The sequence below is a fragment of the Talpa occidentalis genome, unplaced genomic scaffold, assembly GCF_014898055.3.
Source record: "Talpa occidentalis isolate TD23 unplaced genomic scaffold, MPIMG_talOcc4v2.1 talOcc4.6, whole genome shotgun sequence".
Lineage (NCBI taxonomy): Eukaryota > Metazoa > Chordata > Mammalia > Eulipotyphla > Talpidae > Talpa > Talpa occidentalis.
This window is the reverse complement of record NW_023604972.1, coordinates 77,588,996-77,614,582: the sequence shown is the minus strand read 5'-3', so window position 1 is coordinate 77,614,582 and position 25,587 is coordinate 77,588,996. Positions and strand designations below refer to the sequence as shown.

Here is a 25,587-nt window from a genome sequence, read left to right as displayed (position 1 = left end):
CTGCCTACTCTACATCTACACCTCAATTAAAACTGAATGTAACTGAAGACAAACACACAACCACACAATTATCACTTTGAATTAATGATAATTAAATGCATGGTAGTCCTTCAACCTGCTGATAATCAAATATGTTTCTAGTCTAATAATCTTGCTCTCTTTGAGAAAATGTAACTTGTTTGTTTCTCTTCTCCTGAGAATCACAGTCCTGAGATTCCTGCTGTCCAACACCTGAAGATAAATGCTTTCCACCAATAGGATAAATTCAATATCTGGTCACCTGTTCTTTTATTTTTAAAAAAACACTCTTGTTTGAACTATAATTCAAGAAGCAGGGAGCAGTTAGTACTATAAATTGCTGGTGATAATCCAAGAAATATAACTAATAAGAAGTTTAACTATATTAAATAGCAAAATATATGAGTGGCATAGTGAAAATAATTCCATTGCACCCTTTTTTTTAAGATTTATTTATTTATGCATCCAAGAGCTGGGGTACAGACCAGAGGTGTGGGGGATGAGAGGATTCGACAGAGACAGAGTGGGGAACAGAACAGGCAGATCAACTGAAGTACACTGCTGAGGGGAGCAGCAGGCGAGTCAGGAGAGGTCTGCTGTGCCAGAACACTGCTCTTCTGTGGGTTGCTTCCTGGCCTGCCTGGGATTGAACTCGTGCTGCAGTGGCTGCGGACAGCTTCATAGGTTGCGTCTTAACCTGTTGCGCCATCAGGGAGGCCCCCCATTGCACTCTTTAGAGTACATGGAAACCATGTTAAAGTGGGTTGAGGAAAGAATATGCAATAAAGCCAGGAAACATGTACAATTCTTTTTAAAAAGTTGTCAATGAATATGAGGAGATTGTGCAATGTAAAAAAAAATAGGACTATGGGATTTGTCTACTATTTTATTTTTTAACTTTAGAATGAAAAAAAGAACATATTTATGTGCTTATGAGCAGGAACCAATAAAAATGGAGAATTTGCATAAGGAAGGAGAAGCTAACCAATGCACAAACGTACAGAATGTTGAGTAAAAGGATCGCCCTTCCATTTAAACAAGAAGGAAGTAGTAAAGAATGTCAGCATGTAAACATACAAGAAATTATTGTTTTGATGGTGAGAAGTTAAGGCAATTTCTATTATAGCATATATTTTCCACCCAACACTGAAGGTAAGTGTAAAGTGAGGTGATACAGACTGAATGTTTTTGTCCTCCCCAAATTCGTATTTCAAAAGGAAGCCTTTGAGAAGCAACTAAGTCAAGAAGGTAAAGCCCTCATGAATGAAATTAGTGCCCTTTAAAGAAGAGACACAAGAATTTCCTTCTCTTCCTCCCTCCCTCTTTCCTCCAAGCCTCCTTCTTCTGCTTCCTTCCCTCCCTCCTATATCCCTCCCTCCCCATTCCTGCTGTGTGAGGACATAACCAGGAAGGGTGCTCTTATCAGGAACCATAGTGGCCAGTACCTGGATCTTAGATGCTCAACCTCCAAGGCGGTTGGAAATATTTCTTTTTTTAAAAAAGATTTATTTATGAATACAAGAACTGGGGTGTAGGCCAGAGGTGTGGGGGGATGAGAGAATTCACCAGAGACAGAGTGGGGAGCAGAACAGGCAGATTGTCTAAAATACACTGCTGAGGGAAGCAGCAGGTGAGACAGGAGAGGTCTGCTTTGCCACATGGGTTGCTGCCGGGCCTGCCAGGGATCAAACTTGTGCTGCAGTGGCTGGGGAAAGCTTCAGAGTGATGTATCTTTAACTCCCGCACCACCAAAAAGGCTCTAGAAATAGTTCTTGTTTAAGCTACCCAGTCTATGATACTTTTATTTTAGCAGTCTTAATTAAATAATACATGAGAAAAGTCTAAAAATCTTTGTTGTGAATTATGGAAGGGAGAGTGGACTTAAAAAACATATTTTTAAGGGATTGGATCTATTTGAGAGCATAGTTGAGGTTGACAGTAAAAAATTCATTGCAGGACTAGTCAATCTGTCCACTTGTGTGATTTTTCTCTAAAATGCTCATCAGTAACCCAGGTACTGGTAAGATATATATATATATATATATATATATATATAAAGTTTTCCAGGCCAGTGACAAGAAATGACAATAGGAGAGGGAACTTAGGAAAATGACTAGAGTACATTGGAAATAATCTAATACTTATATAAAGGAACATAAAATAAGCTACAAATGGAAGTAACTACAAGACTTATAAAGGGAAAAAGTAGAATTCTGTAGAATGAAGAAACCAATGAAAGGAGGATCTGCTATCTTTCTTGGAGTTGGAAGAATAAGTGAGTATCATCAGAGAGCAGGATAATAGATATTTAGAAAGTTTTCATTTATGAAAGTGCAATGCAACCAGTTATGGTGGGTAGTCAATTAAATGTGGAGATCTAGAAACTGAAGATTGGAGTGTGATACCATAACTAGTGGACAAAATTTAGTTTCAACTTCTGAAGGATTAGGTGGAGTATGTTATCTACATATCTACAGCACAGGGTTGACGATCAACTTGTCATGAGTACAGAAAACTGTGAAGGGGTGGGGGAGAGAGAAACACCATGTTAGGTGGAAGTAAATGGACTGTCCAAAGAGATTCATAAAACTCACAAAAGAAGATGAACAGGAGCAATTGGAAAAGATAAACAGAAATCAGAATAGGTGAGACTTGCAGAAACGAAAGTGCAGAAATTGGAAAAATATATACATATACTGAGATGTGAATATGAAGTAGAAAATGAGTTATATAAGAACTAAATAGTTAAAAAAATTAAATATCTGCAAAGAGGGTATATGAAATAACTATTACAAAGACTATTTCTGCTTTTCCAATACCAAGTAAAGGGTGATGCAGTTAAATACACTGAATAGGCTTTGTTGGATAGATTGCATGTTTCCAATTACAAGCAGAAAATAAAGCATGTAGAATTTACATGTTATAAAGAAGACACAAAGAAGGGCTGCACTATTTCTACTCCCATGAGTCCCAATGAATCCTGATCATCAGCATCTTTAATGCCTCGGGCGGTGCTTCTTAACTTTTCACTTTTTCTGTTTAGAGCAGAATTAAGGGAATAGGAATGAAATGTTTTCTATTCCCTTCTTTTCAAAAGTCATCTTCTAGCTTAACCAACTGCTCATTTTAAAATATAAGAAACATAAATATACAAATATACTCTAAAATATACTCTAAAACACAAATATACTCTAAAAATTAATAAATGTATTTATCCTACATATTTATATTCTATAAATGTAATATAAACACATGCATATATTATACAGCTTACATATGTACTATATAGTATTTAAACATGTTAACATTTAAACTATTGTATTTCATATGAAGTATTTTAATTTATGTTATAAACACACATCATATCTATGCTTCTTAAATACCATAAGTATAATTACACATTATAATATGTATAAGTGTACACACACACAGAGCCATCCTCATGCCTTCTTTCTGTATCTCCCTAAAGTCCAGTTTAAAGTTGTCAAAACAAGTAAGAGCACTTCAAAACCTTTATAAGTCTTACACAACAGAAAATACCTGATGCAATAGTGTTAAAAATTGTGCTCTAAAAACATCAAATAGGGGCCTCCCCGGTGGCACAGCGGTTGAGCGCTGGGTTGCGAAGCTGCCCGTGGCCTCTGCGGCACCAGTTCGATCCCCGGCTGCTCCCCGGCCACCGGAGGAGGGTCCCACATGGCGCGCAGACCTCTCCTGCTGCCTGCTGCTCCCCTCAGCAGTGTACTTCAGTCCTTCTGCCCGCTCTGCTCCTCGCTCTGGCTCTGGTGAATTCTCTCACCCTCCCGTGCTTCTGACTGTACCCAGTGCATGTATAAACAAACAAACAAATAAAACATGCCTCTATAAAAAAAAAAAAAACACATCAAATAGGGGCCTCCCTGGTGGTGCAGGGGTTAAAGACATAGCTATCAAGCTATCATCAGCCACCGCAGCACAAGTTGGATTCCCAGCTGGCCAGAGAGCAACCCACATGGCACAGCAGACCTCTTCTGTCTCGCCCGCTGCTCCCCTCAGCAGTGTATTTCAGTTAGTCTGCCTGTTCTGCTCCCCACTCTCTCTGGTGAATACTCTCACTCCCTGCACCTCTGGATTACACCCCAGTTCTTGTATGCATAAATAAATAAATCTTTAAAAAACTTCAAATTGTCTTTATGTAGTGGGAATAGCCCACTACACTAATAAAAAATGAGGGAAAAATAAAATCCAAAACTCACTCATCTTTTTAGATTCAAAGTCGTGAAGGACATCTCCCATTTTGAAATGGGAGGAGTCACTAGAAGAGAGGCGATCTTTACATTTTATGTATGTAAGTTTGTTTATGTTGGTATCTGTGCATTTGTGTATGAGTGCAGTGGTCAAAATAAAGGTATTAATTAAAGCATTCTGGAAGACATAAGGTATCACCAAAGTTCCCAAGATATTAATTATATGAAAATTGAAAGAAATTTTCATGAAATAATTACACTAAATATACTTCCTTTTTCCTACGCCAGTCTCACACATAGATGTGTTTATGATCATGAGAAGATTACAGAATGGCATCTATGTTACAGGGAGCTACAATTAATTAACTTAATAAACTGAGTCATATAAATAGATATAGGTGGGTAGATGTATATGGAATCTCAGTCCATTGTACGTTCCTACAGTCAATAGTTTAAATGAATAATGATGAGGTATGACAATATCTTATAAAAATCTTACCGGCATATTTTACATCCGTTTGATAAATTTCTCCACTAAAGTATGGGAAGGCAAATAAAAGTGATCCAAATCCTACTAAAAAGGAGGCAAGTGCAAGCAATCTTGGTACGTTTCTTCTCACTCCATAGAATAATAGGAGAAACACTGACAGGCAAGATGATACATCGTAAGTCTCTGTCAACCAAAAACGCTTATAGTTGCTCACATGATTTGCCTGCTGAAAAAGGTCAGTGCTCAGATCTATAAAACTAAACACAATACCTAGAACATAAAAAGAAAAAAGAAAGCAATAATATGCATTTTAAGAGATAAAATAGATTACGATTTTAATTTTTTTAAATTTTAATTCACATTGATTTGTTTTTTTTATGCTATTCTGAATATTTAAGATATGTAAGCATATAAGGATGTCTTTTCTAAAATGTTAATTGGATTTAACTTGTGTGAAATACTTTCTATTGAATTTTATAGTTATTTTTAAAGCTGTATTTGTCATTTACTGAAAATACTGATATTTTAATCATCTCAATATTCATCTTTATTTTAATGAATCATATTTCAACTATAAAGGCAAAATAAATTAGTCTAATGACTACTTTATCTGCCCACCATCCAGAACAGAAACTAAAACATTGTCAAAATAATTGAAGGCAACATAGACTCAAACACATTCTTCTCTTTCCCTCCATAACCCACATTTTATGTTTGAAGCTTACCATTTTTGAATCTTTTAAACACCTTTTTGACAATACATTCATCCTTGAACAATATAGAATTTGTTTGTCATGCTCTTGAACACTAAATAAATTGAATCATATGTGTGCATTTTTGTCACTCAGCATTTAGCTAGGAAAACAATAATCACACTACATGCTAGAAACAAAATCATTTAGGGGTTGGATACTAAAGATAACACATTTGTTGGAGTGAAAAGGGAAAAGAGTTACTAATCAAAATTCATAATATTTCTGTGGTCAAAGGTGCTGGGGCATAGGCTGTTGCTGCTATTACTGTTGGCACTGCCATCACTAATTCTTTGATAAGAAGCCAGGATCCTCCTCCTACTAAAGTTTGGAGAGCTAGCTCAGAGCCAACTGCTGCTTCTGCTGCCCTTGCAGTTTCCAAAGCTAGAGTCCATGAGCTTATTGTTGCTGAATCATCCACTGTTGCTCATGGAGCTTCATCGACCACTGAGAGTAATTCCAGAGCCTTTATTCACCCAGCATTGTCACACCTGCCAAAAATATAACTGGAAAAGGTGGAGGAAAGAGATGCTTCCCTCTCTCTCCTTTTCCCTCCTTTTCAACTCTATTGCCACAGCTTCTCATTGACAGTGCTTAGTGGAAACCAGCTGGCAAGAAAGTCTGGAAAATGTAGGTTACTGGCTGGCAGACCTCTTGCAAATAGGCATAATCCAGAAGTAGAACCATAGAATTTATGATCAATAGAGAAATCATTGGCAGAGTTCATCCTGTACATGACCCGGGATACATTTTTATCATTCTTCCCATATATAAATAGCCTTACCAAATTAATAGCAACATCATCATGCTTTGGTCTATTTTGCAATTATCATTCTTAAAAACAAATGTTCTCACCTCCCCAAAAGAGAGACATAATCAATTCGGTCACCATATCCATTTCAAGGTCACGCTTATCCTTCTAGTTCAATGACAATATGAATTTTCTTTTACATAAAAACTTAAATTGCAGAGGTGTAAGTAGTTTAAAAAGTACAGTTAATCAAACATATACAGAACTAACTGAATTTTTGCGGAATTGTGTTGCAAAAGGAACTCTATGCCTGTATTAGAGTCAAGCAGTTTTACAAACCAAGGCCAGAAGGAAAAAAGATATAAAATCTTCCCTGAATCCAAGAGCACGAGTTTCTTTAATTCTTATTTTTGATGGGGTGAAGGAGGATAATGGCCAAAGTAGAAATGACCTGTTAGTAACTACACATATCTGAAGTTGAGGTATTAATTCCCCTCTAATTCAGTAATATTTTGCAATCTAGACATGAATTTGCAAATTTCTCTCAGTTAATACTCTTTTGTCAAACAGTAAAGATAAAAAGAAAATTTAAAAATTGGAATATTTACACACATACAAATATATATATACATATATATATATATATGTATGCTTGTGTGTGCACATAAACAAAAAAGAGAAAAAAGCAGAGCTCCTAAAGTTTTTATTTCTCTACATGGTTATGAGACCATCGTTGATATTTATAACTTCCTTCTTCTACTACTCACCCCTCTTCTCTTGATCTCAGATAACATATATAAATTGCTGCCTCAGAGTGAATCTCACTCTATGGGACAACACACAAGTTTTTTTCTTCTGTTTTGTTTTGTATTGATTGTCTAGCTAGAGCTTTATCTAAGTCTTCACTAGGGCATGTAATTGTCTAAGGTCAAGATTTTCTGGTTATTCAGATGGTAGTAAGATCAATGATCTCCATGAACATGAACTTCTTGATGTATTTCTCTTGCTCTGAAATGAGTTCCTTCACTATAAGCAATGAATGAATAAATAGGTGATTTTGATGTTGTTCATTAAAGTCATTCTGGTAATGAAAGAAGAACCCATATATATAAAGTAAATATCTATTTCAGAGAAGAGAAATTGTTGCCCAATCCATCGGGGAAGCAGATAATGTAATCAACTTGCCTCCAGTTTGCTGGTTGGTTTAACTAAGGAATAGAGTAATTTCCTAGATTATGTTGACTTTTCCTGGTGGCAAGTCAAGCAGTCAGTAAGGGCAACAGCCAAATCAACTGTAGTGAAGATAAATCCATCTATTCATTTTTTGTATTAGCCTCATCTTTGATTCAATTCCCACTATAAAATGAACCCATTAAACAAGATATTTGATGTCTGGGAAAAGATGCTAGCTAATATTCATAGGATGCTTATCTATTTACCCAATTATTAAGAGATTTCTCTGCAATGAGTTTCTTTGGTGAATATATTTATCTGGGATATTTCTGTCCATTTAAAGAGTCAGAACCCTTATCCATCCATCCTAGTCATCAGATGGTCAAATCATTCAGCAAAGGCAGCATGGCATCTAGGCAATAGGGACAGTCAGATGCACTACTTTTTGTTCTGCCCCCAGGGGATTTGTCTTTTCCTCTATTTTTCAGTGCCTCTGCTTTAACACCATAGAATACTTTCACCTTCAATATACTGCAGTTGTACTAAGAATTATGTTTCTTTCTTGGTAGTGGGTGATAGAAATGAAGAAAATTTCCTTCATTTTAGAAAGCATAACACTGCACACACCTAACCACTTGGTACCTATAAGCATCATGGAAGTGGCAGGCAGATTTGGGGCGTTTAAGGTATTATCTCTGAGGACAAACTTTATAGCGGGTCTGGAAATTCTGGGATAGGATTCTAGTTATTAATCTGGTAGCAAAAAAAAGGGGCTATGGAGTAGTCATGAGTGCAAAGAGCATTCTTTTAATTCAAGAGATGTAAATTCAGTTTCTTCAAGCAAGGTGCTGCTTTTTCTTCAGCTGTAGGAGGAATAGTTACTTCTACTATTAACAGAGGATCATGATTTTGGGGTTTATGCTTTTCACATTCATTAGAACCAAGATTTAAAATTCCCTGTTAGTGGTTCCCCAGTACCTCCTATGGACATTGTGTTTAATATTGTGATATCTGGCAAAGAAAATGTACCCAGGTAAATTTTCACAGAATAGGCAAAAAAGACAAGTTTGGAGTGATAGGCAATACACAGGTACTGATATTGACATAGTGGGACAATAAATTGACAAATTGATTCAGAAAGAGTTTGTATAGGCACCTAATCCCACATAAGCTCTTTCAGAGAGGAAAGGAAAGACCAATTAATTTAATGAAGCCTGATACTAAAGGCAGACAAAAATTTTCTAATAAAACTTTAGACTGAAACCCACATAAAAAATGCTTAACAAATTTTTTGAAAATTTAATCCAGCAATATAGAAAAATGATAACAAACCAGAATGAGGGCTTATCCCAGGAATGTAAGGTTGATTATCCCCCCAAAGTAAATGTAATCTATAATATTATGTATATAAAATATATATGAAGTATCTATAATTTATAGAATAAAGAAGAAAAATACATAATGGTCTCCATAGACCATTACAGGGAGAAAAACACTTGATAAAATTCAGCACCAATTTTTTTTTTTTTATTTATACAAGCACTGGGTACAGTCAGAAGTGAGGGAGGGTGAGAGAATTCACCAGAGTCAGAGCGGGGACCAGAACAGACAGACTGATGAAATACACTGCTGAAGGGAGCAGTGGGCAGCAGGAGAGGTCTGCGCACCATGTGGTGCCCTTACCTGGTGGCCCGGGATCAAACTAGCACTGCAGAGACTGCGGGCAGCTTAGCAAGCCAGCGCTCAACCACTGTGCCACCGGGGAGGCCCTACCACCAATTTCTGATAAAAATTTTCAAACAACTAAGACTAATAGGGAACATCCACAAAGTGATAAAGGACAAGTACAATCACTCTCAGTTAACATTTAATTGTGAAAGGCTGTAAGTGATTTCTATCTAAAATCAGCAAAAAATAAATGAATGCATTGTTTTATAACTTGTGTTCAACACTGTACTGGAGGTACTACCTAGTACAACAAAGTAAGGAAAATAAATTTTAAAAATACAGATTAGGAAGAAAGAAGTAAAACTATTGTGTTTCACAGTTGACATAATCATGTATGTAAAAAGTACTAAGGAATTTGCCAAAAGTATCATTCTATAACTGATAAGAGTTAATTTAGCAAAGTTTTAGAACAGAAAACTTAAAAAAGAGATATACAATGAAGCATTAGAACACACAGTATTATTAAGATCTCAATTTCTACAGAATAAAAATCACAATTAAAATTCTAGTAAGGTTTTAATATAACCAATATGTTGATTCTAAAATTATTATGGAAAAGAATGTTTAGAATTAGCCAAAATAACTTTTTTTTTAGTTTTTTTTTTTTAAAAAAAGAGTTATTTATTTATGCATACAAGAACTGGGGTGTACAAAGCAGTGATAGTGAAGGCAAAGATAAACAGCTGGGACTAAATCAAATTAAAGAGCTTCTGCACAGCAAAAGAGACAATAACAAAAACAAAGAGAAACCCCAGTGACTGGGAGAACATTTTTGCACACAACACTAATGATAAAGGACTGATCACAAAAATCTGCAAAGAGCTGATGAGACTCAACAACAACAAAGAAAATAATCCTGTCAAAAATTGGGCAGAAGAGCTAAAAAGAAACTTCTCTGAAGAAGAAATGCAAATGGCCAACAGGCATATGAAAAAATGTTCAACATCACTTGCAATCAGGGAAATGCAAATCAAAACTACCATGAGATACCATCTCACACCAGTGAGAATGGCACATATTTAAAAAACTAGCAATAATAAATGTTGACGAGGATGTGGAGAAAAAGGAACTCTTCTGCACTGTTGGTGGGAGTGCAAACTGGTCCAACCACTATGGAGAGCTGTGTGGAGATTTCTGGACCTACTAAACATAGAGCTTCCATATGATCCAGCAATTCCACTCCAAGGTATTTACCCAAAGGACACAGAAACATCAATTCCAAAGAACACCTGCACCCCTATGTTTATAGCAGCACTGTTTACAATAGCTAAGCTTTGGAAACAACCCAAATACCCAAAAATAGATGACTGGATCAAGAAGATGTGGTACATATACAACATGGAATATTACTCAGCATTCAAAAAAGATAAACACATGGATGTTTATCTGGAACATCCATGGATGGCACTGGAAGGGATCATGCTCAGCGAAATAAGCCAGAAAGAAAAAGAAAAATACCGGATGGTCTCACTCATAGCAGGAATCTAGAAAACTTAAATAAGGGACCAGGAAAATGCATAACTATAAGAAAGTGAAAATCAAAATCAACAAAAAACTATGAACCAGAGACACTCTATGGGGGGGGGGCGGGGAGGGGAGGGATTGGGGTCAAAATAAGGGGGTTGCAATTGTATGGGGAATATAAAAATATAATTTATTTAAAAAAAAAAGAACTGGGGTGTAAACCAGAAGTACGGTGGGGCGGAGAGGATTTACCAGAGAGACTGGGGAGCAGAATAGGTAGATCTACTGAAATACAATACTGAGGGGAGCATCTGGCAAAACATGAGAGCCTGCCATATGGGTAGCTCCCTGGCCAGCCAGGGATCAAACTCAGGCTGCAGAGGCTGTGGATAGCTTCACAGTGCTGTGCTTAACCCCTTGTGCCACCAGGGAGGCCCCAAAATAACTTTTTCAAAAGAATGAAGGCAGAAGTACACCTGATTGCAGTAGCTATTGATATAATAAAGCTACAGTAACCAATGCAATATAATATTTGTCTAAGTATAGTTATATTTGGTCAATAAAATATAGAGACTAGAAATAAACTGAGATCAGCATTTCAACAAAAATACCCACTTAACTAAAATGGTTAAAATAATAGTCTTTTCAACAAATCAGTCTGGAATAGGACTGATAAGGACTCTTAAGTCCTGTATGAAAAAAACCAACTGTAACTCTTTCCATAAACAAAATATTCATTCAAAATGCATCAGAGACCTAAACGCAAGAACTAAACCATTAAACATCTGGAAGACAATTAGCAGAAAATCTTTATAACATCGATTAAGGCAATACTTTCTTTGATAGAAATCAAAAAGAGTGAATCATAAAAAATTAATGAAATGGACTGTATCAAAACTGAAACCTTTCTTCATCAAAAACACACAGGTAAGAAATGATAAGACAAACAACAAATGGAGTGGGCGGGGTGCGGGGAGGGGAGCGGGCAGAACAAAATGGTCTGAGTTGAGTCATAGGAAACATCGAATAACCAGGTTGAAGTTCAACAGACAAAGTGAAGGAGAATCCTAATGTTACCACAATTGAAAAATAAATTATATGAAAGATCCATATTCTCTAATACTTGCATGGACATAAGAAATAGGGGGATGTAACATGTTTTCTTGGTAGAATTTTTGGACAAAAGGGGGAAGGAAGCAATTTGAAGGCAACTGGCAAAATTTGAGTGGGGTCACCAATTTATCATTTGATATGGTGTTATACTGATATCCCTGACAGGGAGGGGCATATGGTGGTGTGTAAGAGAATCCTCATTTGGGGAGGATGCATACTGGAGTGTTTGGTAGTACTGGGAAACATGTCTAAAAAAATCTACACGTATAGGGAAATAAAGGTAAAGGAAGAGCTGTGGTAAAAATTCTCCAGCTAACAACTGGAGAATCTGGCATAAAAGGATGCAGGAATTCTTTGTATTAAATTTATACCCTTTCCATATGTTTGAAGTTATGTCAAAATTGTTGAAAATGTAGCAATAAATAATAAATAGATCACTTAAAGAAATATATCATTTTTTATGAATTGGATGACTGAATATTTTACTCAAATGATCTAATAATCTTTATGAAGTCAGATTATGAAACTAATACCAAACACTGTCAACCACTTGCTCAAAAGTCTTCTGTGACTTCCCATTATCCATCTAATAAGGAGATTATATTAAGTAAGATGATGCCTGTAAGGGCCTCCCCGGTGGCGCAGCGGTTGAGCACTGGGTTGCGAAGCTGCCCGCGGCCTCTGCGGCGCCGGTTCGATCCCCGGCTTCTCCCCTGCCACCGGAGGAGGGTCCCACATGGTGCGCAGACCTCTCCTGCCACCCGCTGCTCCCCTCAGCAGTGTACTTCGCTCCCCGCTGTGGCTCTGGTGAATTCTCTCACCCTTCCGCACTTCTGACTGTACCCAGTGCATGTATAAACAAAACAAACAAACAAATAAAATAAATAAATAAATAAAACATGCCTGTATTAAAAAAATAATAAAAAAAATTAAAAAAAAAAAGATGATGCCTGTAAAACCCCTTCCTTAACTCTCAATATATTAGTGGGAAGTAAAAATACTTTAGTATCCTTTCAAAATTGTCACTCTGTTGTTTAAAGACATGTGATCACAATGTGACCACAATTTGTCATTCCCTTCTTTTAAAAAATTCATTTATACATTCAAAACATATTTATTGAATATCTTTTCTGCTTCAGTTATATACTAATTCCTGGAAGACACACTCAATAAAATCAACATAATTACCCTTTTTAGTGCTTAGGTACTTAGGTGAAACCGTTACCCAGTCACAAGTGTCACTTCCATTCAAAACAAGGTTTTCCTGTATCTGAGTGTTTATCATAGCACTCACTCTTTCACCCATTTTTTCACTACATCATTCAATAAATACTCTTTAACTACATGCATGGCTGTTAGATCTGTCCCTACTTATCAAAGTATATATGCTTCTTCCTCAAGAAATTCTTTGGTGATCTCAAAGTAAACTGATGTTGTTGTTTTTCTCTCATGTTTCTTATCTAGTCTTTATTGCACTTATTTAGACATTGGATTTTAGAATAAAATGAGATCACATTTGGCAAACTCAAAAACCATTAATGTGAACAGATTAGTAAAGAATCTAGGACTGATGGGAGTGGTGGACTCTTATCAACTAGAGATGTGTGGGCAAAGACAGACTCCTTTGAGTTTGGGTTTTCTGATAAAGATTTTTTGAAGTCAGGGCCTCCCCTGGTGGCGCAGAGGCTGCCTGCAGCCTCTGTAGCGCCGGTTCGATCCCTGGCTGCCGGTGAGGGTCGCACAAAAAAAAAAAAAAAAAAGATTTTTTGAAGTCAGATATCACCTTTACTCTCCATACAGGAGGAAACAAGATTCAGACAGAAAGTGGTTTGGTCCGTATGTCTCAAAATTGTGGTCAGAACCAGAAAAATTTGGTGGTCACAGATAGTGTTTTCAACTTTAATTTCCCCAATGATTCAACACTGAACTTCTCAGAATTGAACATTAAACAACAGACCCTCCTTCCAGTTGGTTCTCTGGAGATCAGGCCCTTATTATCCAAACTGTGAGGGGGGAACTGTGTTAGGTGCCTGATGAGGTGAAGCAATGACGAAGCCCAACCTAAGGTGGTGACCCAGTTAACCTGTTTTGATTCCAGACATATCTTGAGACCATGCCAGAGCTGGCTAAAGCTAGCCCACCCTTCGCTAGGCCCTGCACATATACCATTTGTCTCTCATCGGCCTCCCTACCTCACCAAACTCAGCTGCCGCCCGCATCGCCGCCCCTCAGGCTCACCTTGAGAGATGACCAAGAGGCAGTAGAAAACTAGGAAGCAGTGGACATTATTAAAGCGCTGCCAGCTGGGAATAATTATAGAGCCCAATCCGCAAGGCGTATCCAAATTTTCTTGTCGTTTTTTTGCTTTCCTGGTAGAGGCCCCTTTTTTTCTTAAATTGTAGAACCTGATTAGCCTGTTTGCAACCGTCATCACATATGAAGAGCTTTTCGTGTCCACTTTCTCCAAGGCCCCGTTTTCCTGAGAAGATTGGACCTGCGCCTCTTGAGGCTCCACCTCCACTAGGTCTCCCTCCATGGCTGGAGTGTGACTCACGCTGGACCGTGCTGGGTAGATGGTAAGACCTGATGCCTTGGACGCGGTGCCATCCTTTCTATGCGCTTGAACGGAAAGGCCTGCCATGCTGACTTCTGGGAACTGGTGACCCCCAGGGTAAATGCTGCCTAACCGGTGTCTGCAGCCCTCCAGAGGGAAGGAGGCAAACGTCTTGGAAGGGAGGTTGACAGTTGCCTTGTGAGAACTTCCAGGACTGTTTCCGTCTCTGCTTTCACGTGGGGAAGAGGTAAGGGTTGGGTGGGGGAGGGGTAAACTTATAAACATAGATTAAGATAACCGCTAACACCTACGGGAGCACCAGAGTTAACTCTAGTGATAGTCAATGATGTTAGCATTTATTTAACAATTTCTAATTAGAAACAGGAGTGTGCAATGATGGGACAGTGGAATTCTCTCCCAATTGCCGCAGGCTTACATTCATGTAGTATTTATTAAATGGGGTGATCTCACCAAAAATACAGTTGAAGGACCAGGAGAAATCAGAAGACATGAAAATACACTTCTATCTCAATCGGAAGCTAGCAAAGATCATAAAATAATATACCAAAGAATGCTTCTAAAACTAAGTGAAGTGTTTTGCACATAAAAATTATTATCTTAAAGACTCTATATGAAACCAAGAATCAAAGGTTTGCTATTTTCCTCCCTAAATAAGGAAATAGAACAGTGTAATTTACTTTCCCAGGCACAAAACCTTACTGAAAAAAAAGTATATAGGAGAATAAAAGCAGGATATAAAACATGTATGTTTTATTTGAAAGTACAACTTTTTTTAAAAAAGATTTATTCATTTATACAAGAACCGGGGTACAGTCCAGATGCGCGGGAGGGTGAGAGGATTCACCAGAGACAGAGCGGGGAACAGAACAGGCTGACTGACTTAAAAACACTGCTGAGGGGAGCAGCAAGCAAGACAGGAAAGGTCTGCCCTGCCGTGCCATGTGGGACCCTCACCCACCAGCAGGGATGGAACCCGTGCTGCAGAGGCTGCAGACAGCTTCACAGCACTGAGCTTAACGGCCTGCGCCACCAGGGGAGTCCCAATACAACTTCTTAATTGTTGTTGTTTTGTTTTTCTTTAGCAGAAATAAAAATTATTCAGGCCTAACATCTTTGGAAGATGACATTTAAGTAAAATAAAACTATCTCCCCTCCCATATATTAAACATTGTTTTACCAAAAACAATCCAGCTCTTCAAAAAGTTTTGGGTTGCTAGAAAGTGTTGAGTGCTAGAGAAGTATAGCTGAGAAGGACTTGGGAGGAGGGTATCACCCACCCCACACCAACCTGAGTTTACCTCAACAGCTATATGCCTATCAGTGGGTGGAAATGTTATTTTATCTATACTGAAGAGACCTAGTTTGTTCAAAATACAGTCATTATGCAAATAAGATAAATGTCCTCATTTTCCCCTGATGAGTTCATCATATTCAACTAACATGCTTGCTGACATTGCTTCATGAAATTAGGAAAGGGTATTCCTAGGAGACAGGAAATCCTTTTAGTGCTTTGGTACCAGAATGAGCTAGTTCATGTCCCTACAGTCCCAATGTTCAATTCCTAACCATTTTTGCACATAAAGCAAAAGCAATTTTGTCTCTAGGATTGAGGCAGGAAACTTTCCTGCCCCCTAATTCCTGGTAAAGGTTAGTTATTACAGGGAGAAAGATAAAACAGGAGAGAAGTTCCCGGAACCATCCTGTCCTGTGGTCCACCCAAAGTTTAGCTATCACCAGCAGGAATGATGGAATTAAAAACACCTGCCAAAAAGAAAAAGAAAAATACCGGATGGTCTCACTCATAGCAGGAATCTAGAAAACTTAAATAAGGGACCAGGAAAATGAATAACTATAAGAAAGTGAAAATCAAAATCAACAAAAAATTATGAACCAGAGACACTCTATGCGGGGTGGGGGGCAGGGAGGGGAGGGATTGGGGTCAAAATAAGGGGGTTGCAATTGTATGGGGAATATAAAAATAAAATTTATTTAAAAAAAAGAAAAATATATTACAAATAAAAAAAAAAACAAACACCTGCCAAAGGGGCCAGAAAGGAATATCATTCCTTACCAAAAACTGTTACCAAAAAAGGGACAAACTCTGACCTCTGAGGCTCAGGTACTCAAAGCCTAAAGTAGACTCTGGACCTGGGGAATCCATGCCCTTTTCCCATGATAATCTTTGCATGAATAAAATCATTAGCATTCTATCAGTGTAGCTGGGTCTCTCTCCTGCAGTGTAGGAATACTGGAATACTAAAAGCTGAGGGTGGAATAGTAGCACTGGCCAAAAATAATAATTCAAGAGCTCCAGGTTTCTTATGAAGAACAAGAAAGCTTCAGTTCTCACTGGAAGACTTTTAAGCTTGTAATAAGTACAGTAAAACAAAACCCAAATACAACTCCACTTTTGTCAACATTGGCAAACTTATACTAGGAGACAAAGAAAAATGAACCATTTCTAGCTGTAGATACACCAGTCTCCAATATTCTTTTTTTTTTTTAAGGTTTATTTATTTATTTATCCAAGCACTGGGTACAGTCAGAAGCGCGGGAGGGTGAAAGGATTCACCAGAGCCAGAGCGAAGAGCAGAACAGGCAAACTAATGAAATACACTGCTGAGGGGAGCAGTGGGCGGCAGGAGAGGTCTGCACGCCATGTGAGACCCTCACCCAGTGGCCGGGGATCGAACCGGCGCTGCAGAGGCTGTGGGCAGCTTTGCAACCCAGTGCTCAATTGCTGTGCCACTGGGGAGGCCCCTATTTTTTTTTTTAAGATTTATTTATTTTTATACAAGAGCTGGGGTACAGGCCAGAGGCGTGGGAGGGTGAGAGGATTCACCAGAGACAGAGCAGGTAGCAGAAGAAATAGACAACTGAAATACACTAATGAGGGGAGCAGAGGGAGAGAAAGGAGAGGTCTGCTGTGCCATGTGGGAATTTCCCTGGCTGGCCGGGAATCAAACCCATGCTGCAGAGGCTGTGGACAGCTTCACAGCACTGTGCACCACAGGGGAGGCCCCTCCAATATTCTTTTTTATATAATGTTCCAGATATTAATATTACTATCTGGAAATTAGCACTAAATGATTTACTATATATATAATTGAGGCATCAAGGAGAGACAATGAGGTAGAAGAATTATTTGAATATGTAATGGTCACAAATTTCATAAAACAAATGGAGATGTGGAACCACATATATAAGAACCTTTGGGAAACAGCAAACAAAATAAGTACATATGAAAACACACCTAACCATATAAAGTCAAACTGTGAAAAATCAAACCTAATTAGGAAAGTTTGTTGAAATCATAGAAAAGAAAAACATAAAGAGAAACAGATTTTTTAAAATTATACTATCAGTAACTATGCTGGCTAGAATATGATGAAACTATATTTTTAAAATATGGAAGAAAAAGCCTATCAAGGATATTTTGTCCAGCAAAATATCCTTCAAAACTGTGAAAAAATCAACAGAATATTGGCATACCAATCCAACAATATATAAAAATAATTATATTTCATGACAAAGTGGGCTTTATCCCAGGAATAGAACACCTAAACATTGGTTAATTACATACATAAAAGACAAAATCCACATGATTGTTTTAATAAAAGCCAGAAAAGCATTTGGAAATATCATAGCTCATGAAAAAAAACACAACAAAATTATGAATAGAGGGAACGTCTTCAAACTGATAAATGTATCTGTCGAAAACTTCTAGGTCATAATTCTATATTTTTTAAATGTTTATTTATTGACATTCTTCAAAGAAATAGAACAATTATTAATGAAATACATATGGGATCACCAAAAACCCTGATAGCCAAAGCTCTTCTGAAAAAAAAAAGAAGGGAATGGAGGCATCACACGCCCAGACTTCAGACTATACTACAAACCCATAATCATCAAAACTGCATGGTATTGGAACATGAACAGACACACGGACCAATGAAACCAAATAGAAAATCCACAAATAAACCCACAGATTTATGGTCAACTAATATTTGACAAAGGAGCGAAGAATATGCACTGGAGCAAAGAAAGTTTGTTCAATAAATGGTGCTGGGAAAACTGGGTCGCTACATGCAAAAGAATGAAGCTTGACCACTACCTCACACCATGCACAAAACCAACTCAAAATGGATTAAAGAACTAGACATAAGACCCGAACCATAAAATACATAGAAGGAAATACAGGCGAAACACTACATGACATGCACCTCAAAGACATCTTTACAGATACATCACCCAAAGCAGTGATAGTGAAGGCAAAGATAAACAGCTGGGACTACATCAAATTAAAGAGCTTCTGCACAGCAAAAGACAATAAACAAAACAAAGAGAAACCCCACTGACTGGGAGAACATTTTTGCACACAACACTAACAATAAAGGACTGATCACAAAAATCTACAAAGAGCTGATGAGACTCAACAAAAACAAAGAAAACAATCCAGTCAAAAAATGGGCAGAAGAGCTAAAAAGAAACTTCTCTGAAGAAGAAATGCAAATGGCCAACAGGCATATGAAAAAATGTTCAACATCACTTGTCATCAGGGAAATGCAAATCAAAATTACAATGAGATACCATCTTACACCAGTGAGAATGGCACATATTAAAAAAAACTAGCAACAACAAATGTTGGCGAGGATGTGGAGAAAAAGGAACTCTCCTGCACTGCTGGTGAGAGTGCAAACTGGTCCAACCACTATGGAGAGCTGTGTGGAGATTTCTGGACCTACTAAACATAGAGCTTCCATATGATCCAGCAATTCCACTCCTAGGTATTTACCCAAAGGACACAGAAACATCAATTCCAAAGGTCACCTGCACCCCTATGTTTATAGCAGCACTGTTTACAATAGCTAAGCTTTGGAAGCAACCCAAATGCACAAAAATAGATGACTGGATCAAGAAGATGTGGTACATATACACAATGGAATATTACTCAGCAATCAAAAAAGATAAACATGCAATTTGCAGCAACATGGATGGAGCTAGAAGGGATCATGCTCAGAGAAGTAAGTCAGAAAGAAAACAAAAATACTGGATGGTCTCACTCATAGCAGGAATTTAGAAAAAAGACTAATCAATACAAAGTAAAAATCAAAATCAACAAGCAACTATAAACCAGAGACACACTACGGGTGGGGGGAGAGAGGAGGGCAGGGAAAGGAAGGACTAGAGTCAAAATAAGGGGGGAGGTGCAATTGTATGGGGAATATAACCAAAATGAAAATGCATACATTGTGCAAAGATGAAAAAAGATGTAAGAATTATATAAAATAAAATATTTAAATAAAAAAATAAATAAATGTTTATTTATTTATTTAAAGATTTATTTATTTTTATACAAGAAGTGGGGTACAGGCCAGATGCACGGGAGGGTGAGAGTATTCACTGGAGACTGAGCGTGGAACAGAACAGGCCGACTGAAGAAATACACTGCTTAGGGGAGCAGTGGGCAAGACAGGAGAGGTCTGCTTTGCCATGTGGATTCTCACTGGCCAGCCAGGATCGAACCCATGCTGCAGAGGCTGCGGACAGCTTCATAGTGCGGCCCTCAACCACCTGCTCCACCAGGGAGGCCCTAGGTCATAATTTTAAATGGTAAAAGACTGAATGCTTCCCTCCCACAGATACAAAACAAAGATGTCTAATCCTGACACTTTCATTTAAAACTATCCTGACTTTGGGCCTCCCTGGTGGCGCAGGGGTTAAGTCTCAGCTCTATCAAGAGATCGCCAGCCACAGTGGCCAGAGTTTGATCCAGGCTGGGAGCTAACTCACATGTCACAGCAGACCTCTCCTGTCTCACCCACTGCAGTATATTTCAGTAGATCTGCCTGTTTTGCTCTCCACTCTGTCTCTGGTGAATCTTCTCACCCCCCACCCCCCACACCTGTAGCCTGCACCCCAGTTCTTGCATGCATAAATAAAAAAAAAACTTAAAAAGAAAACTGACCTGACTTCGCTATGAACTGAATGTTTGTTCTCCCTGAAATCCATACATTACTATCCTAATCCCCATATGGTGATATTTGTAGGTAGAGACTTTGGGAAGTGATTGGGTCTTGATGATGGAGCCCACATGCATGTGATCAATGAACTTTTCATAAAAGTTATTCCACAGACAATTATAAAAACAAGATATTACTGTTCTTATGCTTATAGTATTGCTTAAGAGAATAAATCAAAGATTTATCTCACAGCTCCGTTACTAATATTTCCAAACTAAGAGAAAATTAAGTATAAAGTGAATGTGTTTATATGTCATTCCACTATCATGACTCAATTAAATTACACTCTCACAGAAAACTGTGGAGGTAGAACAGCATTTTCCCTAGTCTGGAATATTAAATATTTTTAACCACGGCCTCCTATAAAAATTATATTTACACTGAGATTCAGCGTGTGTGTATGTGTGTGTGTGTGTGTGTATTATGATTAATAATACATATTATGGGTATGGCCTATAATATGCATGTATGTATATATCTACATGTATGTGTATATATGATTGAAACATACATGAGGGAACACCAGAGAGCCCAGAAAGAGTGAAGATTTGCTGGGAGCTGAGAGGCCTGCCAGCCTCCTGACTCACCGGCCCCCCTGCCTGCCTGCCATGTACCTGGTTGCTGCACTTACATGTAAAAAGCTCAATAAAAGCCTGAAAAGCCACTGAGGGCTCCAGTACTCTCCTTTACCCATCTGCTTGGATCATAGAAAACCTATACTGTGCCTTCCTGGCCCTACAGAGTGCTAGATATAGTTGAACTAGGCAAAGCCTTATGAGAGAGACTGATACATGAGGGAGCCAGTATGGGCATGGAAAATGTAGCCTGACTCCTTGAAGGAAGGTAGGAAAAGATATTTAAATGATAGATAGCATTCAAAGATAAATTGAAAGATAACATGAGATAGAGGAGTGCAGCATCATAGCTTATTTGTGTTGGGCTACGCCTGAGCATACACTGAAGGGTTAAATTCCAAATATGCAGACTCTTGGCCTTCTCCCTCCAGGAGATTGTGAGATAATCATAATTCAGAATCTAACACTTTCTATCATGGTGCTTCATGGTCAGTGTGGTGGACCAAATTGTTTGGATAGAGCTCTATAGTCCATGATTCAGTCCTCATGTTCAAACAGGACTGGAGGCAATAGTGGCAGTGTCCAGCAGCAGCAGCCCCCTGGGCTCAGGCTGCAGCAGTGGCCCAGTGCCCAGTGAGTGGCAGTGAGAGGCTGTGAGAGGCCAGCCAGAAGCCTGCAATCCTGTTTATGATGCCAAATGTCTCGTACTCTTCTCTAACTTGTCCTGCCCATCTGTGCCAACTGTCAGGCCTCCTACTCATCTGCATGCCATCCCATCTTCCTTGCCATGTGTGGGCCTCAGCTACAAGCTTGCCTGACAAGAAAGCAGGTCATGAAACCCATATGTGGGGAGCAGGAGCAAGTCTTTATTATGAGGAAACAGAAGATACATAGCAATGGTGGCAGCCCTCCTGGGCTCTGGCTGCAACAGTGGCCCCATGTCCTATGTGCTCCCAGTGGCCAGTGAGTGAGTGACCCCCTCCCTCCCCAGGAGCCCTATTAGCTTTTGTATGATTTATAGACAAAGCCAGCACAAGGCCAAAGTTTGGGCCTAGTTTACAGAAGTGTGTTTTGTGCATGTGAATTATCCATTAAGGTTACATATTTACTGCTCTCTGCACATGTGAATTACATCTCAAAGCTACATGTTACCTACCAGGCCACCTGTGCTGGAAGGTCATGGTGAATAACAGCCTGAAAAACTCTGAGAAAAGTGTTTTCCCACAGGCCTTACAGGGCAATTCATCATACAAGTTCTCGGTTTCTCACGATTATGGAGCTTGGCATCCAACAGTAGCTCTAGAACTATTAAAAAGAAAAATAAAAGGTTAATCTTTTTTTGAATGGCAACAACATTCACTAAGTTAAAAGTCTTGGTTATCTTTAATTTCTTCTTGTTAAGTTCTGGAGTTTCTTTGGACCCAATTTCTTTGGATTAAGGAGGATTTCTGATTTTTCAACCAGAGTAGTAATTTATTTACTTGTATTGACTTGGTGTAATGTTATATTTGAGTAAAGGATTCCATCTTTCAAAAACTGGAAAGGGCCTCCCTGGTGGTGCAAGGGATTAAGCACTGCACCATGAAGCAATCCTGCAGCTTCTGCACGCACAAGTTCGATTCCCGGCCGGCCAGGGAACAACACACATTGGCGTAGCAGACCTCTCCTGACTCGCCATCTGCTCCCCTCAGCAGTGTGTTTTGGTCAATCTGCCTGTTCTGCTCCCCACTCTGTCTCTGGTGAATTCTCTCACCCCCTTCATCCCTGACCTGTACCCCAGTTCTTGTATACATAAATAAATAAATCTTTAAAAAAAAAAACTGGAAAGGTGTTTTTCATGATTTAACCTTCAAGGCTCTTCAAAGCTCTGAAGGTCTTCAAGCTCTTCAAGCTCTTCTTACCAGCTTTTTACTATGATCTCTTTGATATTCATGTTCCAGCTCTAATTACTTCGTTGTGACTCCTCACTTGACCATACAAATCTCTGTTAAAGCAAATATCTCATTATATTTGTGCAAATGTTTCATCACCAAGCTGAAAGCATCTTGAGGGCAGAATGCTTAGCAGTTTGAAGAGTTTAATTGATTTTCCTTAATTAATTACTTAATTATTAATTAAAAGGTGAATCTCACATATCTGAGAAGTTAATGATGCCATCCTTGGAAACTACCAGTAATAGTCAGTGAAATCTTCAAAGAGTATATTTAAAATTTTACTGAGATGAAGATAAAGCAAAAAAATACTGTCCTTGCATTGGCTTACCCTGAGAGAATTATTCAAAGAACAAAGAACATTCCATGAACAGAAACCTTTGTAAGAACTATTTTTAGCTAGAAATATTAGACTTCTGAAATATGATTCTACAAATAACACTTTACCCTTCATATCTGCATATTTCTAGATCCCAAACCACAGTTGGGCGGCACTATCAAGGAAAATAACTGGGATGATGATCTCTCTCTAATTCTGATCTATTACTGACTTTTGTCATGCTTTCAAAGTCGTTTGAGTAATTCTTTATGCAAAGAAATAGCTCTATGACCAAATGGTAATTTGTTAAAAACCATTGATGTCTAAAATATCCATAGAGGAAAAGTAATGATTTAGTCTCTTTGTATGCTTTCATAAAAAAGCATATATATATATTTTTTTAAAAAAAATAAAAGATGGGAGAATAGAAAAAAAAAATAAAGTAACTCTGGAAATCCCTGCTGAAGCAGCAGGTGCAGTCATCGGTCCTATTTACTGTAAGGCACATGAACTAGAATATGGGGCAGCCACATCTATGTTTACTAATATAGCTCCATGCTGAGGGAAGAGTGAGGTCCTAGGGAAAGTGCTCCCTGTGTAAATTTGATTTTTTTTTTTGGTTCGTGTTCTGATTACTGGGTTTTTCTTTTGGTCCAAAAAGTGTCAAAAAGAAGTTATTATGAGTGGTACCTCATTTTATTATTTTACTTCGAGTCAGAAATGAGGGCTTTGAAGGTTTTAGTCTCTAAGAAACCAAAGTTACAGAGCAGTGCTGTCCAACAGAAGTAAAATGGTAACACATATGTATTCACCATTTAAAAAAACAAGAAACAATTTTGTGGATCATATATTTTATTTAACTTAATATAGTCAAACTATTAATATTATTTTTATTTCAATATGTCATCAATATTTCTAAGTCACTAATTAATGAGATATGTTACATTATTCTATTCCTATTAAGTCTTTATTCCTATTAAGTACATGGTGTATTTATACTCACAGCACACTCCAATTTGGACTGGCCACATTTCAAGTGTTCTATTGTATAACCACATGTACCCGGGGACTGGAATAATAGGGAGTGTAATTACAGAGCTGCATTTTCAGTTCTAAACACTTAAGTGTATAAGTCATTTGGGGAGTGGAAGTTGTTAAAGGACAGTGTGGATAACTATTCTTTTTTGTTATTAATTAACTGATGTCTTTGTGTTCTATATCTTTTATATTTCACAATAAAATGTTTTTCATTTTTCATCAAATTTGTATTTTAAAGCCAGACTCAATCATTTAATTTTGCTTTTTTAATATTAGCATTTATTTGAATGGAAAAATGTCTGATCATAAGATTTTTGTTACATAATGGAAGACAATGCCATTCATTTATTAGAATTGGATCTAAGTATTTAAGAAGAAATAGCAAATCTTTGCCTTGTACATTTAACATAATAAACATCACACATAATCCATTTTGGTTATATTTATATGATGGTACAATGTTTAATAGAATTCCATTGTATGAATTTACTGTAATTTCTTTAACGCATGCTGTATTTATGGTATAAGCTTTTTTCCAGTTTTTGCCTTGACAGTACCAAAATCAAAACCTTTGTATTTATTTTCCTGAAAGACAGATCACTGACTTAAAATAAATTTTCATAAGAAATAGATTAGGGTTATAAATCATATTATAATTTTAAAAATGCTAAATGTGGGAAAAACATTTTAATCTATAACATTATACTATTAAAATCATTTTGTTATTGTTGTATAAGTGCAAGTAATGATTGCACAAATTTTCAATGTAGTTACTGAAATATAGCTATCAAATAATGCAGTTCCTGATAAGTCTAGCAGCTCAAGAGTATAGGGTAATTAAAGAAACTAGCTAAATTAAGCAAAGAATGTATATGAGGTGCTATTAAATGTCCTTCATAAAATATCTACCTAGAGCTAAAACAGCTAAATATTCATGTAGGAAGAATGACTCACTAAAGTAACTGCCTGAGAGTAATTCATGTAGTTCTTTTTAGCAAATGAGTCTATAAAACAGATAAACCACACGATGTTACAAACAACTGCAATGTAGCTTAATGCAAGGATGACCACAATGATTAAGTAATAAAGAACTGTTTGCCCCTTAAGTAAATGGCCCTTGTTTGCTTAGTTTCCATGGTGAATGATTCTTGCTTCCTCTCTAGCTTGACTGTAGGGACTTCTTGCTACAATTTCTAATGTGCTGGCTCCCATAATTATGTAGTTAAAATTATTACATATTCTTCAAAGAACAAGATCTGCAGTTCTAGACTGAAAGTGACTATAATCTAGTGCTAAAAATATTTAAAATGGAGTGTACTATAAGCAGTACTTTCTCAAAGAATTACAGACTTTTTATTTTACTTTATTTTATGACTTCTTGAAACATCTTTACTGAGATTAGAAGCCT

The 25,587-nt window shown here is 37.6% G+C and overlaps 1 protein-coding gene across 1 annotated transcript in view; it reads right to left on the bottom strand.

Moving 5' to 3' along the window:
• The window catches only part of LOC119261178 (solute carrier organic anion transporter family member 6A1-like), a 232,384-nt gene extending 217,874 nt beyond the window's left edge, over nt 1-14,510 (bottom strand). Inside the window, exon 1 of the mRNA XM_037530398.2 lies at nt 13,954-14,510. Within this exon, the coding sequence (XP_037386295.2) occupies nt 13,954-14,356 (403 nt within the window). The 5' untranslated portion in view covers nt 14,357-14,510. The remainder of the gene's footprint in view (nt 1-13,953) is intronic.
• Nucleotides 14,511-25,587: the final 11,077 nt, after the last annotated feature.